Source organism: Natator depressus, chromosome 8 (assembly GCF_965152275.1).
Source record: "Natator depressus isolate rNatDep1 chromosome 8, rNatDep2.hap1, whole genome shotgun sequence".
NCBI lineage: Eukaryota > Metazoa > Chordata > Testudines > Cheloniidae > Natator > Natator depressus.
The window spans coordinates 90,012,705-90,029,471 of record NC_134241.1 but is presented as its reverse complement, the minus strand read 5'-3'; the positions used below and the strand labels follow the sequence as shown (position 1 = coordinate 90,029,471).

Below are 16,767 nucleotides of genomic sequence, written 5' to 3'. Positions count from 1 at the left end.
TTTCTATGACTACTTGTGAAATAGGTACTACTCAGCATGAGCAAGGCTAACAGAATCTCACCCACTGAACTGCAGTGACTTCTGGGGTAAACAACAGTACATGTAAGTGCAGGGAGAGAAATCAAGGATCAAGTTCACATGCATAAGTCCATGCCCATTGAGGGGAAAATATAAATCTTTCAGCATAAATAAAAATCAGCAGAAGAATTCTTCAGCTGAGTCACTTCTGTTGGCATTTTGTAATTGTTCCTTGGGTGATCATTTTTTAAAATAGTTATAATACTCAACTATCACTCACACACAAATAGGCATCTTTTCATGGGCAAGACGTGAATTAGAACTCCTTGGTTTGTACATGTATACGTATTGTGTGGGCACAACTTAACAAGCTATTTTTGAAAACTTGGCCCACAATGACCTGATTAATGTATGGGACACTTTTAATTATAGCATATTCTATTTGCAGTCCCTTTGGACAAATTATCCAATTATTTCTACTGCTTGAGGCAAGAAACCTGAAGCAACAGTTGGTAGACTTCCGCACATATATGAAAAGAACAGCATTCTCTTCACAGTTTCATTCCGCTTTTCACTTGTAAGGCTCAGGAGATGACACTGCTATTAGATGAGGATCCATAACTGTACACATTCATGTATCAAATATATAACTTCATGATTTAAATCTTTAAGCGTGTGGCTTTTGATAATTGGCTGCTGAAACAGCAGCTTTTCCCCACAACTGATCTTTAATTTATCCCAGTAAGATGACAATTTGCATACAGGCAAATGCATATCTCTTCTAGAGCAAGCCCAAATACAACCTACGTTAATTTTATTCACTTTGAAAGGAGTGCCTACTTATACTTTCTTTTTTAAGTGCTCCTGAAAGCTTCCAGAGTGTCGACATTGGAAACAGATGCCAATTAATCAGCACAACAGGGGGCAAAGGGGTAAGATTCCATCATGTTGCCCAAACAATGTGCCTCAGACCTTGCCCAGAAAGACCATTTCTAGGGTAAAATGCCATTTTGTCTCAATTCAATCCTTGGCCTCTCTGCTGAGACTCTCAGCAAAGATGTTAATTCATACCAGCTTGAGAGATATGACTGGAAAAAGGCTAATGTAGTGCCCATTTTTTAAAAAGGGAAGAAGGAGGATCCTGGGAACTACAGGCCAGTCAGCCTCACCTCAGTCCCTGGAAAAATCATGGAGCAGGTCCTCAAGGAATCAATTCTGAAGCACTTAGAGGAGAGGAAAGTGATCAGGAACAGTCAGCATGGATTCACCAAGGGCAAGTCATGCCTGACTAATTTAATTGCCTTCTATGATGAGATAACTGGCTCTGTGGATGAGGGGAAAGCAGTGGACATGTTGTTCCTTGACTTTAGCAAAGCTTTTGACATGGTCTCCCACAGTATTCTTGCCAGCAAGTTAAAGAAGTATGGGCTGGATGAATGGACTATAAGGTGGATAGAAAGCTGGCTAGATTGTCGGGCTCAGCGGGTAGTGATCAATGGCTCCATGTCTAGTTGGCAGCCGGTATCAAGTGACGTGCCCCAAGGGTCGGTCCTTGGGCCAGTTTTGTTCAATATCTTCATTAATGATCTGGAGGATGGTGTGGATTGCACCCTCAGCAGGTTTGCAGACGACACTAAACTAGGAGGAGTGGTAGATACGCTGGAGGGCAGGGATAGGATACAGAGGGACCTGGACAAATTAGAGAATTGGGCCAAGAGAAATCTGATGAGGTTCAACAAGGACAAGTGCAGAGTCCTGCACTTAGGACGGAAGAATCCCATGCACCACTACAGATTGGGGACCGAATGGCTAGGCAGCAGTTCTGCAGAAAAGGACCTACGAGTTACAGTGGACGAGAAGCTGGATATGAGTCAACAGTGTGCTATTGTTGCCAAGAAGGCTAACGGCATTTTGGGCTGTATAAGTAGGGGCATTGCCAGCAGATGGAGGGACGTGATCGTTCCCCTCTATTCGACATCGGTGAGGCCTCATCTGGAGTACTGTGTCCAGTTTTGGGCCCCACACTACAAGAAGGATGTGGAAAAATTGGAAAACATCCAGCGGAGGGCAACAAAAATGATTAGAGGACTGGAAAACATGACTTATGAGGAGAGGCTGAGGGATCTGGGATTGTTTAGTCTGCGGAAGAGAAGAATGAGGAGGGATTTGATAGCTGCTTTCAACTACCTGAAAGGGGGTTCCAAAGAGGATGGATCTAGACTATTCTCAGTGGTAGCAGATGACAGAACGAGGAGTAATGGTCTCAAGTTGCAGTGGGGGAGTTTTAGATTGGATATTAGGAAAAACTTTTTCACTAGGAGGGTGGTGAAAAACTGGAATGCATTACCTAGGGAGGTGGTGGAATCTCCTTCCTTAGAAGTTTTTAAGGTCAGGCTTGACACAGCCCTGGCTGGGATGATTTAGTTGGGGATTGGTCCTGCTTTGAGCAGGGGGTTGGACTAGATGACCTCCTGAGGTCCCTTCCAACCCTGATATTGATTCTATGACTTTGGTCCACAAGAAATTCAGCTGAGTTCACGAATGCATTACTCTTATGATGGTCATGGATTTTGCTGAGTGCAAATTAGATTGGATGTAACTGTGAAAAATTCCATATTGCAATTTCTATCTTATATACTTATGGGGCCCGCGCTAATGTAGTATCAGAATGCCTCAGAATCTTTTAATGTAGTTATTCTCACAATATCCCTGTGAGGTAGGGAAGTACTATCCCCATTTTGCAGTTGCAGAACTGAGGCAGAGAGAGATTAAGTGACTTGCCCAACATCACAGAGGAAACCAATGACAGTGCAGGGAATTAAACCTGGATCCCCCAGGATCCAGGTGAATGCCTCAACAACTGGAGCATCCTTTCTTTCAGTACCTGACTTACCTGCTAGTGTAGAGCCTCATCCATCTCCCACTGCAATCAACTGAAGAACTCTCATTTACTTGAGCAGGAATTGGATCAGACTCTGAGTTTCCAAGCTGATAATAATGAAAATATATTACATATATTGGTCTCTGTTCAGTTCTTAGTGAATAAGTGTTCACATAATCGCCACTCCTATCACAGCACTAACTGGCACTTTTGTTGGCTGTCGTTATAGAGAGACCAAGGACTGAATAGGCATAGATAGAACTTCTTCTAGGCCAATACTGAGCCATTTTTGATGGCAGGTTGTGGCTGTCTGGCCAGTACAGACTTGATGCAAGTTAATGGAAAGATTCCCAATGGCTTTGAGGTTTTGGATCAAGCCCTAAATGACCTGTGAGCAGACGACTTGAGTCTTCAAGGATGTCAATCCAGTACCATTCATTATTTCTGTAAAGTACCAATGTCCCAGTCTTTCCCATCAGGTTTTACTGCAAAGTTATCGATATTAGATTGAAGAAGGGATAAAAGAGATGACATTGCAAATGGCCTTTTAATTAAAGATTTGGGGACGGGAGGATTATATTTCCTGAGAGAGACAGATGAGGATAATACTGTACGTGAAAAGGCAGTTTTATCTTCTTAACTGATGCTTACCCACCATTTACCCCAACAAACTGAAGATTCTTTTTGGTCCCATTACTTCCTGCATGGAAACCATAACCTTTCTTTTTCATGATTGATTTAAGACTTGTGGTTGGCGAGATTTCTAGCAAAATACAAAATCACAGATTAAGAAAGTATCTATGTTGTCATAATTGTTAGTCTCAACTTTATTGTATGCCTGGAACAAACTACAGAGCGTAAGCACAATTATGTCACACTTATCTAGGTATCTTAGGTTTCTGTTACATGTTACCTTATGAACGACCTTATATACCTTACAGAACTGCAGAGGCAGGTGTATATAGTCGAGATCTGGGCTGCCACCATTAAAACAAGGACGGAGATCTGACACACATCTATAAATGACTTTGTAAGTATCTGCATCTTGTCCTAATATAAGTAGGCTTTACTGGTATAATAATGTTCTGCTACAACCCCTTAACTAGGTCTTTCGATACTGATGTTGTCATTGAAATTCATGCCTAGTGTCCTTGGTAACATTCTTAGTGTCAGCCTTCTATACAACACTACAGAAATGAATTACTGCACCTGAATTCACATCCTCTCATGTTATATTGCTTGAAAATAGAAGCCTTGGATTCAATTACACTAATACCCCCTCTGGCAGTGTAGAGGAAACAATGTAAATGAGGATCAGGTCCCAAAAGAATAAAATAACCTAATTTGACATGGAATATTTATTAGTTATTTATCTTAAAGGGCACAGATCTTTTTAAATACCATGGTCCACATCCTGGTGTGAACTGGCATAGCTCCATTGAAGTTAATGCTGATTTACACCAGATGAAGATCTGGCCATGTGTTCACTAATGAAGTGCAGAATCATAAAACCCAATTAAGAAAAGCTATGAGCAACTTTATCTGACAGACCAGTCCCTCTCAGTAGCATAAGGGAACTTCGAAAAGTTCAGATTGTGTGTAAAACTTCAAGTGTTACACCATGCTATAAAGATTACCTCTCTCATCTATACTTAAGGAAACACAAAGAGCCTGTTTCTGATCTCACTGACACTGGCTCTACATTGATGTAACACCATTGACTTCAGCGGGGTTTCTCCTGATTGATGCTGGTGCAAGTGAGAGGAGAATCGGCCCAGATACTTTTAGACCTGTGTCAATGTTATTTACCCAACTGTTGATATTGCGTGTTCGAATTCTCCTTATCTGATGGTGCTTGGGTAGAATAGGCAGATAACAGCAAGTTTAAGGAATTAACTATCTGATTCTGGATGGAACTAAGCTTCGATGCAGGGTGTTTAATAGCGCTTGCTAACTCTGGATATCCGTGCTCCAAGCACGTCCACTGCTCTTGCAAAAGCTCCTGGATTTTTTTAACATATTGGCCTATGGGATCATCTGCAGAGGAATCTTCTTGTTCTGTACGGTTTTCCTCCTCAATCAGATCTTGCTTTACATCCCTGGCAAAAACTGGTTTATTTCCACCTGGTTTATTTCCATTCGAGTCAGCTCTTCCTGTTCTTGAACAGCTTTCTCCAGTCAGAGAGCTTGCAGCACAAGACTGTCTGTCATAGCTGTTCCTTTGATTTTGACAGTCATTATTGATTTGTTCATCTATCTTCAGCTCAGTGAAGCATGGTGTAAAGACAAGGGGTTCAGTGTCAGTTCCAGTTCCTTTTTGTTTGGCAAGAGGTGCAGCCCCTTCCTCTCTGACACCAGTGTGAACATCTGCCAACTCCTGATCTGTATGAACAGGCATTCTTCTTAACTCCTTAACCTGCAAGTTCACGTTGTCCACCCCATAGGTACCACATCCTACAGATTCTGTAGCGACTGGAATATTAACATTGACACCCTTGTCATAGGCCTCCTTAAACGTGTTTGCTTGTATGAGTTCAGTGTTCACTGCAGCATCATGGTACTGCAGGACATTTCCATCCTGCTTGGATGGTTCCGTTTCTTTGGTGTTTTCCTGACAAAGCTTCTCTTCCAGTTGAGCTTTGGAGCTTGCCAGTATTTTAATGCTTCTCTCCTTTGCTTTGATCTCACTACCCTGCTGCTTCAGCACTACTCTGATCTGCTCAAGTTCCTCTATTTTGCTATTTAGTTGCTCCTCCAGAACAGTGATCTGTTGTTTCAGTGCTGTGATCCTGCTGGGATCTACTGTGTCACAAAGCAAAGGTTCAAGATCTGAGTTTTTCTCAGTCGCTCTAGCCCAAATGCTTCGAACTTCAGTCTTCTCTGGTGCACTTGGCATGATCTCACTTATGTTTAATTCTGTTATGTCACGGTTCTCATTTTCATGCATAAACTTGGGGGCATTTGATGAGAATGATTCATCCTTGACTAATTCAGGACATTTATTTGTCTCTGGTGTGTAGCATTCCTCTCCTACACTGTCTGTAACCAGGAGCAGCTCTTGAGCTACGGAATGCTGGCTTTGATGTGGAGATTGGATTTGCATTCTCTCCCTAGGAAGCTCGGGGGGTTGGTGACCCAGCTCAGGGATGGCTTTCACCTGTTGTCCCTTAAGCTGCTCATTTTCCCAGAACACCACTTTGATTTGCTCTTGCACATTCCTTGCCTCTTTGGGGAAATTTAATGTGACACGATCAGAATAGTGTGAATCCAGTGACTCCTTTGCAGGACTAAAGGGAATTTCTGTGAAGCTCTTTCCATCACAAGGCTGAGAAAGTGCTGAGGGCTGAGCAGGCTTGGAGCACTGACTTTCCTCTTCTGAACTTTTACTTGGTAGAAGTTTGGCTGGCATGCTGGAAGCCCTTAACAGCTGTGGCCTCCCTCTACAGCTGCCAGGCTCTTCTTCATGGTGGATGACCTCTGCTTGTCTGATTGTCTCTGCTAAAAGGGCCTTTTTTCTATCACTTGGCTCCTCTGCAGTTAAGGATTGTGGTGAGTCATAAGATGTGATGAGACAGGTGGTTTCTTCTGCCCCTAGTGATGCCTTCCTCTGGGCAAATGAACAGGTTGCAGCCCAGCTCTTATTGGGGGAGGAAGCATATGCACGGGATCTATTCTCAGGCAGGCTGAAATTCCGAGGCAGTGTGCTGAACTTTGGCTGCTTGGCCTTCCTGTGAATGTGAACCCTTTTAATGGTATTTCCTTTTTCAATGTCATCCACATATTTCAGAAAGTCAAGGTCTAAGTGGAAGCCATATGGTGTTTCAACAGAATAAGGGAGACTTCTGGGTTGATCTTTATCCTCAGCAGGTTTTGATGGCTGATCGCCAGCTGAAATAAAACGAGACATTAAATTTTAAAAAATAAATGAATTAAAAAAAAAATCAAACCATGTTTGCAGCAGAAAAAAAGTGGTCAGCAATGATTTATTTTGCCTCCGCTTTATACCTCTCTCATTCATCTTCCACTCCTCGGGCCCAATCCTTGGCTGTGGCTGAGGAGGCAGTGTAGAGTATGTGGACTGCGAGGGCTGGCTGTACATTGATCCTGTCCTCTGGGGTAAGTTAGAGCAGTCTGAAGGTTGCTCTAATTTTCAGCAACTACCAATAGCCTGAAGGAGCCAAAAGGCAGCTGTAGCACAGCTGAGAATCAGGGCTCTCATCACTATGCACAAAATGCTAAAATGCCGGCCAGCTGCCTTCCTAAATCATTATGCAGGGAAAAGGGAAAGGGAGAAGGAATGGGTTGTAGTTTGTCATTTGTAATGCTAATGTTGAGTCTGATTAGAGATATAGCCACAGAGCAACACATGCAAATGTATAATCTTGTTTTCTGGAGCTGACTCATGTAATTGTTGCACTGGAATTTGCTAAATCATTATTTTAATTGGCAATTATGTAAATAGCAGGTTTGGTAGGCTGAGCTACAAATATGTCTAAGTATTAAAAAGCTTCCTGCTATATAATAAATCCTAATCCTAGTGTATAAGAAATCCAGATCTAAGCCAGACGATGGAAACTATCCATGACAATTACATTTGGGTTTTTTTGCAAGTCAGGCAAAGAGACATTGGGTGGCCCTATGGACAAACATTGTCACCCCAGTTGTCCTTTGAAAATAAAGAATACCTCTAAAAGGCAGGTTGAAATTTTCAAAAGTGACTGGTGATTTTGGATGTCTCACAGTTTGGGTGCCCAATCTGAGGCACTTTAAATGTGTTTCAAACTGGGCACTGAAGAAATGAGGCACCTGGAATCACTAGTTGCTTTTGAAAACGTTGGCCAAGGCCCTGAGGCTTGTACAGCACAAAAGGCTGGCACAGATAGGGTTAACCTGTGCAGCTTCATGTAGTCATATCTGTAAATCTGTGTAGAACCACAAAACCCTTTCTAATGTTCATGGATGTTCTTCCAAGAGCACGTCTTTAATTCTTCAGTTCAAGAAAATCCAGCATATTGGAATGTGTTAAATATACAACAGCCAATTTGTTCCATATGTAATCAAATATGCAGAGTTGCAGCAGTCAATACAGAACCTTACAGTGAATATCAGCAACTCTCATGAAAGTAGATGCTAAAATCAGACTTTTCAATTGTCTCTCCTAACGATGGACATCTTTCAACTTAGACTCAAATTGACCTCTGCCCCATTCAAATCTGGTGTGCTCTCATTTTCATGGCTGTAAGTCATTTTTATGATTTTACCTTTCTGATGTGTCTGAACAAAATGTAACTTATTTATGTATTTTCCTAAAGAACACTATATCAATTTAAACTTCCTGTACTGATGATACATCCCTGTCCTTCATTCTGGTTATTTGTTCTAGCATTGTGTCCTATATAAGGTGCTTGGCAAGTTGATAGAATAGATAGAACTAATAATAAAATCCACAGCCCATAAAATTCATAGGCCCAAAATTTCAAAGTAGGGTGTCTAAAGTTAAGCACCTATAATCCAAATTCAGAAACAAAATAAACGGCCTGATTTTGAAATGTGAACCCATGAAGTTGTGGTGAGTTAGGACTGCTAAGAACCTCCGAAAATCAGGCCACTGATTTAAATAGGGGTATTGGTGCCTAACTATAGTTACCCAAGACTGAAAATGTTTGAGCATTCTTCCCTTTGCCACTGCCCTTGTGAAGCAGTCTTGCAGGGACTGGTGAGAATTTGGCAAAGATATAGACCCTTTCGTCTCAAAGCTTCCCCAAGCCCTTTATACAAACAGCACCACTGAAATGCAGCCACCATGGAGAGGAAGCCAGCACACTGGAAATAGTGGAATGAGGAAGGAAAATTTAGTGTAAAGTGACACCCAGGCAAAGCCCTACTTCTCTTAGGAAACGTAGAAGGGGATCCTTAGCGTCCATACAGAACACACAAGACCTTTGTCTTTAAGATCTTCTCTGAAAGCCCCATACACAGTGCTTGAAACTCCACTGTAAACAATAGAACGATCACACTTATTCTCTACTACAGTAATCACAAATCAGAGCAAAATGAGAGTGCATCGTGTGTGTCATGAACTATGCACAAACCTTGCATATTTTCATTGTTGGAAAACATGTCTCCATACAGTGAGCAGAGCGTGAATTATTTACTGTGTAAACAAAATACCTTGGTTTAATATTTTTTAAATGATACAAGAGTTCCATTCAACAGCGTTTAAGTAAAAACAGCCTCCATACCATCTGCTTTCTCCATTTCTCCAGTTATATTTCACAATGTGGAATGTGGTCCAGGCTGTCAGTTAAACATCATCCAACGAGTCAATAAGACTTTGTGCACCTAAAAAAATTAAAAGGCCATTTAGACAAAGTTCCCGTATTTATTTCAAAGCCCAAGTACACCACACCCCATCCATGTTCAAGGGCTTCCATCTAGCTGTAGGTAACTCCTCAGTGAGCCAGAATGGCCACTGCTGAACACTGTGATTTTTTAAAAAAAAACTTTTTGGTACAACAAAAGTCAGGTCCTTCAGGGAGTATAGTTGACGTTAGTGACTGTTGTTGCAGTACCTTGCCTCTTACTTCAAGTATTCTGCAGCCAGACCATGTACAGAAAACATTTTCAAGAATATTTAAATCAATATTTTCTCTTCTAGTGGTAACAATTCCTGCTTCCTAGACACATCGCAATGAGATGCTGCTTTAATTAGCTGTTAGCCGGGGATCTGTAGTAGATGGTATATGAACTCTTTACCCAAAATACATTGGTTACTATGAGATATAGTCTGTAATTTATATACTGTGTGATATTTCATTTCCTGGTGAAAAGAGCAAGGGGTATAGACTACATAGAGTGGTGGCTTGTCAGTCATTTCTTTGCTTAAAGCAGCCAAAGATTCAAAACTGATACTAAATATCTTTAAACGAAACCCCATTATTTCAGTGTGTGATTGATCATATTAAAATAATCCTTCAGCTAAATGACTAAAACACAGTCGTGCTTCTTGTAGGAACATATAACTCCATCTGTCTCTTCGACTCCGGCTTGTCATTGTCAGGAACATGATCATCATCCTTCAACACCCTTCCCCCCTTCATCTCCTGATTCTAGGTGATGGCGCATAGGATTACATGGATCTCAAGAGGACTGTGGATGTTGGGACCGAGGACACCCAAGGCAAGTCTCATGGGAAGCCCCTACTTCTTCTATGCCTGGTGGCTGGATTCTAAAGAGGTCAAGGCAACTGGAGCTCATCAGGCGACCAAGCCCGCTAGTGTATATACCAGACAGGAAAAGAAGGTCAGGGCCAGAATGGGAGGATGATTTCCCAGCTTACAGGAGTAGCCTGTGGGTCCCTCATGTTTTTTGAGGTGGGTTTGTAACCTCAAAGGGAGAACTTTCTTTAAGATCTGGGTTTGTCCCTGGAAAGAGAGGCAGGGAGGACCTGCCCAGTGCAGGCTGGAAATCCACCTTCCACTGCTCCCAGGGCTGGAACCTTGCTAGAACTACGAGAGTGCAGCCTTGACCCCAATGCATCAAGTCTCTAATGAGGTTGAAGGCTTGAAGAGCCCTGACCTCAATTCCCACTCTGATCAACATTGGAAAAACTCTGGTTTCAGCCTACTGCCCCGGCTCCCTCCCGAACCTCTCTGCAGCAGGCAGTCCCTCAGGGTGCCCAAAACATTTTTCCTGGGCTGCTCTCTTTTTTGAACTCTTTGATCTCTCATCCATGCCTGTGCACAAGAGAGCAGAAAAAAGGTGCATGAATTGCAAGGTCACAAGAGCCAGAAGGGAAGGAGGCAGCAAACCCTGGAGAGCTGAACTACTGGAGAAATTCCCCCAGCCCGTGGCATAAAACAGACTGACACCTGTGGGAGAGCAAAGAGCTGTTCAATAATGTCCAGTTTCAGAAGCTGCTGAGGTGGAGACTCACTCAGTGCACACACTCTAGACCAATTATGTGGGGGAAGGGCAGATAACTAGTCACGAACTGCCCTCATCTCATTACCCCTATTGGCAGAAGTGGGGGAGGAGAGGGAGATGCCGCCTGATTGTTTTCCATTTCCGCTGCTGCCCTCTTCAGCACCATTGCCCAGGTATGCCCTGCCTCATTTCCCCCTCTGTGCATCCAGCTCCTGGCACCTCGGCTGCTGCAGTTCCTTACTCTGCGTCTGACTCCAGCATGCTCAGAATTCCTCTGCCACCTGCTCAAAAGTGCAAAGAAGTGCAATCAACTTAAACCCCCATTCCAAGCCAGCTCCGCTGACTATCCATTCATTCAGGAGCCAGTTCAAATTGCTGTTGGTCCACATACCAAGCCTCTTGCTCACCTTTTAACTCTTAAAGTTTCGCCTAAGGAAGGACTTCAGCATTTGGCCCATAGTATTAAAACGCTTCATGGACTTGCCCCAGCCACATTCATTGGCCTTTATCCCTCACTGTGTCAGTCACTCCACTTATCTAGTATTGGTCTCTTCTCTGCTCCTCCACACAATCTCATCATGGTTGGTACAAGAGACTTCTTCTCTGCAGCCTTCCTATGTCTGTCCACGTCTTCATTTAAATGTTCAGCTGAAACCATAGCTTGTCTTAATTCTCCATTCTTTATCCCTTAAATGCCTCTCTTCCTCTGAGATTGGTTTGAATTTTAACCTAATTTATTTCTGTTTTAATTTTTAGAAAAGCTGCCCCAAAATGGGACAGATGCTGCTGGTATGTAAGTTTTAAAACGTTGAAATGAAGTGCTTAGATTAAAGAGCTTTCCAATAAAGACACGAGAGAAAATGAGATTAAACTTTGCTGCGTTACCCATTTTAAATTATGAAAATATTTTTATGAAACCACAACTACCTGGTAAGAAACTAATTACCGCATTAAACAAGTGTGGTCTCTGCATCTGGGTGTGATGGAGTCTTCCGAAAGACATTACTCTAAAGAGAACATTAACATGATCCCAAGGTTACTACCTTAAACACAGGTTTCAGAGTAGCAGCCGTGTTAGTCTGTATTTGCAAAAAAGGAAAGGAGCTACAGTTTATGCTCAAATAAATTTGTTAGTCTCTAAGGTCCCACAAGTACTCCTTTTCTTTTTACCTTATACACAATTATAACTGGATAGTAACACAGAAACCTGGCAGACTAGTCATTTGCTTACCCAGCTTAATCCTACAGAACCAGTCAGAACCACATGTTTATGATCGATTTCAACCAATTCACTCCTAAGATATTCCCAGGCTAACTCCATTTTGTACATGAAAGGCAGTTTCTCCTGCTTTTCCTCATGAATAAACAGCATGTGCCAAAATTAACATTAGTCACTTTCTCCAATGTTTTTATTTTACTTTTCCAATTACAGTCAGTTGCACAATGATTATGGATTCCAGCCACCATCTGACCAGTTATATTTCACTCTTCCAGGTCATTTACAAAGAAAAAAAATCCAATCAATACGAGGGTTTTAATATCTAGATAATTACACCTAATTGATTCATTTACGACTTGGCTCAGTTCCAACTTTCCAGTCATAAAATTGAAATTTTGGCTAATCTATTTCAAAATCACCTCATAAAATGACTTCTGCATGTACCCTACCAGCTTGTAGACGTACTTCAAGTGCCTCCAGTGTAGTTTATACATGGTTCTGATGGCTGACTGCCAAAAATATGGGTCCTATTACCCCTAGTATCCAAACCAATATTCTTCCATGACTGGCTACAATGAAAACTAGATCAGAGTGAATAATTTCATCAGAATACATGGACAAATTATCCTGTCATCTCTCATAAGAGGTTCAAACAGTCTCAAATTTGATTCTATATTTTTTTTGTTTTTAACAATAAACCAAATAAGACAACACCAAAAAGATATTTAATTTCTACTTAAGAAGGAACCAAATACCAGACAGGATGATAAAGTACAACAAGGTCTCACCACAGCCTAATGTTGTCTCTGATGGGAGACTAGGGAATGAAAAATGACTCCCACATACCACTTTGTTCCCTGCTCCCATACATAACTTTAGGGAAGCCTGAGTGTGAGGAGACAAGCTGCCAGCTGGTGGGATCAGTTTTCAGATGTGCATTAGTGTTCTGGACAGAGCTCTGAGGCTTTGCAAGAGCCCGCCCAGCTATGAGCAGTTCCATGGATCACATTCTGCAGACATATCACACATGTCCTCCTGATTCATCTTTGCCTTATACTGCTAATATAACTCCACTGACTGCAGAAGAGCTACTTCTGATTTACACTGGTGCAAGAGGAGGATCTGCCCCTTAGACTTTAAGTTTAGAGAATTTAGTGCATCTGAAGGACAGACCTGAACTCTACCGGCTAAGATGGCTCATGCACCACAACATCAATGTGCTTGAACCTTCACCTGGGGCCTGATCCATAGCCCACTGAAGTCAGTGGAAAGATTCCCATTCCATGGACTTCAAAGGGCTTTGGGTCAGGTCTCTGGAGGAACCATTTCTGCGACTGACAGGCTAGTTTTTACTCCATCCCCACTCAGTCCTTGTCTTGTACTGTGTGCGACAAGCTCATCCCCACTCAATGCTTGTCTCCTACTGCAACTTAGTGCTAATTTGCAGTGGATTCTTGTGTACTAGAGGCAGGAATGAGTCTAACTCTTTTCACATATGCCACTGAACAGCCTTCAGATTGGTAAAGCCCTTCAGCTACTATCAACCTGGGACACATTTGAACTAGTGTCCTAGTTCTGTATCCTGTTCTCCTCCTCTAAATCATCTAGCCCCTCATGAAAGATATTTCAAAGATTCTGTAAAGTTTTCTTCCCCTTTGGTAAATACCTTATCAAACACTGTCATTATGACCCTTTAATATACATTGACAGAAAACACATTATGTATAAATTTGTTAAATTGACCCTGTCTCGGGTTTTAATATTTGCAGACTTTCCCTATATTATACAATAATGGAAAATACTCAATTTTAATCCCCAGGCAGAGAGCATTTCAGCATATATAGCATCTTTGATGTTTAGTTTTACGACAAAGAATAGTGTTGAGGAGGATGAGTTCATCTGTACATTAAAAATACCTCTCATGAGGCAAGAGCATATAGAGAAATAAACATGAAAAAGTCAAATATTTGACACAGTAACTTCATTCCCTCAGTTCCCCATTTGCAAGGGCAATGTACTGTCTTTTTTAAAAGCCAGGTCTCAAAGAGTATCCTTTACAGTCAGATTTAACTCTCCATTTTCTGGCCCCCATTAACAGAGTAAAAAACAAAACCTAAGATCATCCTGAAGGTTTTAACTTTAACTGAATTACAAAGACTGAGATAGGTGAAATTCACTCTAGGAAAGGAGTCTGCTACCACCAGTTTTACAGATGAGTTTTACATTTACCCCTGTGACTATAAACAAAGAGATAATTCATGCCCGGTAGATGACATATTAACACAATCTCATTAACTATTTAAATAGATCACAACTTTTTTTTCTTTTTAGCACTGGCTGTCATTTTCTCCTGCATTGCAGCAATTGCATTTAGCACTTCATTATGAAAGAAAAAGTATCATTAAAAAAGCACATTGCCAGGTTACCTTCTCATCCTTCCATCTACAAAGAAACAGAGCAAAAGAGCTTTTTCCTCTAAGAAAGGTCTCTTTTCACTGCTGCAAGTCAATAGTTATAGGTTCAGAGCAGCAAATGTGTGATTTCCAGCTGTTAAAGAAGTTGGTCAGCTGATCAGTGACCTTGCTTAAAAAGCAAATACTAGTTTAACTAAACAGAGGGAGCAGAACAAAAGATTAATTCATTTTCTAACAAGCTAGCACATAATTCTTACACATCCTTTCTGGAGAAACTTAAAACCCAGTCTTTAAAGTTAATTACACTTTCTGTAGACAGTGTATATTATCTCCCAATAAAAAACAAAATGCAAAATGTTTAGTCTACTGGGGAAATTTTTGAACAACATATGACCTTATCTGCCTTATCAAAAATAGGATTATTTAAAAGTCAGTCAATAATTAACTACACAGTTCTCATTTCATCTGATGTTACTCATTAAAGAAATTCTTACTAGCTTCATTCTGAGCTTCAGTTCACATTCTGCAGCTTCGCTATTTTGAATATATTATTTATTCTGGTTAGCATTTCTCCCGACAAAAAATAAAAACAGTCCCCTTGATTAAAGGACAGAAGCTTTATTAGAAAACGCAACATGTTTCAATATTAATAGTTAATTCTACTTCAGTCCTACCCTAGTGCAATGAGTTATATCAGAAATATCCTTTTAAGAATTCATGGTTTTGTCTGTTGCTCACAGTCCCATAGTTACACCCATCAATCTGCTCTTCTGAGGAGCTGAAGATAAGGCAGTGAATCTATTTAACAGGACAAGAAAATCAGCAAAGCATCTTCTGTAATTACTGAACATACCACTCTATTGATTCTACACTTCAGTGAATTGCAGGTCACCATGTAGCAGTTGATAACTGCAGCACAGAAAGAGGACTTCTAGTACAGCAAGCAAGGCCCTCTGTAGAATGCCCTGCTGATTGAAAGGAGACACATTTAAAACTCTGATCACCCATCTCTTGTCGCATTTATTGTTAGCAGCGGCAGGATACAGTGGTAACAAAGGAAACTCGTAGCATTGCTGTTCCCATTGTGCTATGCTAACCAAAGGAAGGAAAGATAGGGTGGATCAATAGGATAAGAGAAAAAGCAGTTTGTCTAAATGATGCAACATTTTACATTGGGTTTATCAATGCAAAAATAAAATTCAAACAAACATAAAACACTGAGGGAATCAAATGGTTTTAAAGATAAAAGGAAAGCACAAATGAACCTCCAGGTTCTGAGGAACATTCGGAAACATTTAAAGTGAAAGGCTTGTTTCCTCACCCATCTTTGCAATGTGAAATATCACTTCTCAAGTTCTAGGTAAATTGTAGTTTGTGAACTAACATAAAGCCCTGCAGTTTGCAGTCATTCAGTTTCATATATCTTATGCCCAGGGCCACCACAGCTGTTGAACTGAAACCAGAAGATATACCTGCCCCTGAACATAGTAAAAATTGTGTCTTCTAGATTTTGATCTGTAGAAAACTGGAACTTCAGTAGAAATTGAGCTTGCGAGTAGTTTTTAAATGGTAAATTGCCATGCAATGTTGGGGCATGGTTCCTATCACAAAAGCCCTACATAACACTTCGGGCATGGTTTACGAAATTCATCCACTTCCCAAAAGTGCCAAAACTCTCTCCTGCTCTGCAAAGATAGAATTCAAAACTGTGCCAGACAAATGAAGGGCTGGATTGTGATTTAACAATCTATGCTGAGGTGTGTAGCTGCACTGCCGCTCCAACACACCAGGGAACAAACTGACTCTCAGTTCATATCCTGGTTCTTCTTATTCCAGAAGGGAAGTCTAGTCTATAGTAGCAGATCACTTCTCTGGCTCAGCTGCGCTGGTTGGCACAAGAAAAGTTAAGGTTTCCACCTGCATCCCAGCCTGTCTAACCCTCCTTGCCCACCTGTGTGGGGAGTGGGAGTATCATGCCCAAGCTGTGAGCCACAATGTCTGTAGACCACGCAAGGGAGTTAGGGACACCTGACATTCCCTTGTTCCCCTGCATGATGATCTTGCCCTAAGCAAACAGAGAAGGTGGAGCTGGCTATGGGCTTGGTAATGGAACACAGAGCCTTTCACTGGTAGGCTTAAATCTATCCCATGTCAGAAATGACTGAAAGTTATGAGTGTCTGATCAACACTGAGGGGTCTCTGTGAAGTAAGTTTGTGGCCTGAATCCAGGTCCTTGTGCACAAGTATTTACATCACCACACTGGTATTGGAGCTGATGCTAAGAGACCATCTCATCAGAGAGACAAAAG

At 41.4% G+C, this 16,767-nt stretch overlaps 1 protein-coding gene across 5 annotated transcripts in view; it reads right to left on the bottom strand.

Annotated features, from left to right (window-relative positions):
• Window positions 1-16,767, bottom strand: part of KANK4 (KN motif and ankyrin repeat domains 4) — a 56,285-nt gene that overhangs the window by 22,615 nt on the left and 16,903 nt on the right. For 2 of the 5 annotated variants that reach the window (XM_074961608.1, XM_074961609.1), the window contains exons 2-4: window positions 9,142-9,241; window positions 4,709-6,787; window positions 3,551-3,662 (exon numbers count right to left, since the gene is read on the bottom strand). In XM_074961608.1, coding sequence (XP_074817709.1) covers window positions 3,551-3,662; window positions 4,709-6,787; window positions 9,142-9,157 — 2,207 coding nt within the window. In that variant the 5' untranslated portion in view covers window positions 9,158-9,241. Of the gene's footprint in view, window positions 1-3,550; window positions 3,663-4,708; window positions 6,788-9,141; window positions 9,242-10,910; window positions 11,211-14,470; window positions 14,566-15,311; window positions 15,331-16,767 lie in introns of those variants that run through there. The other 3 variants (XM_074961612.1, XM_074961607.1, XM_074961611.1) reach the window with 3 other exon arrangements.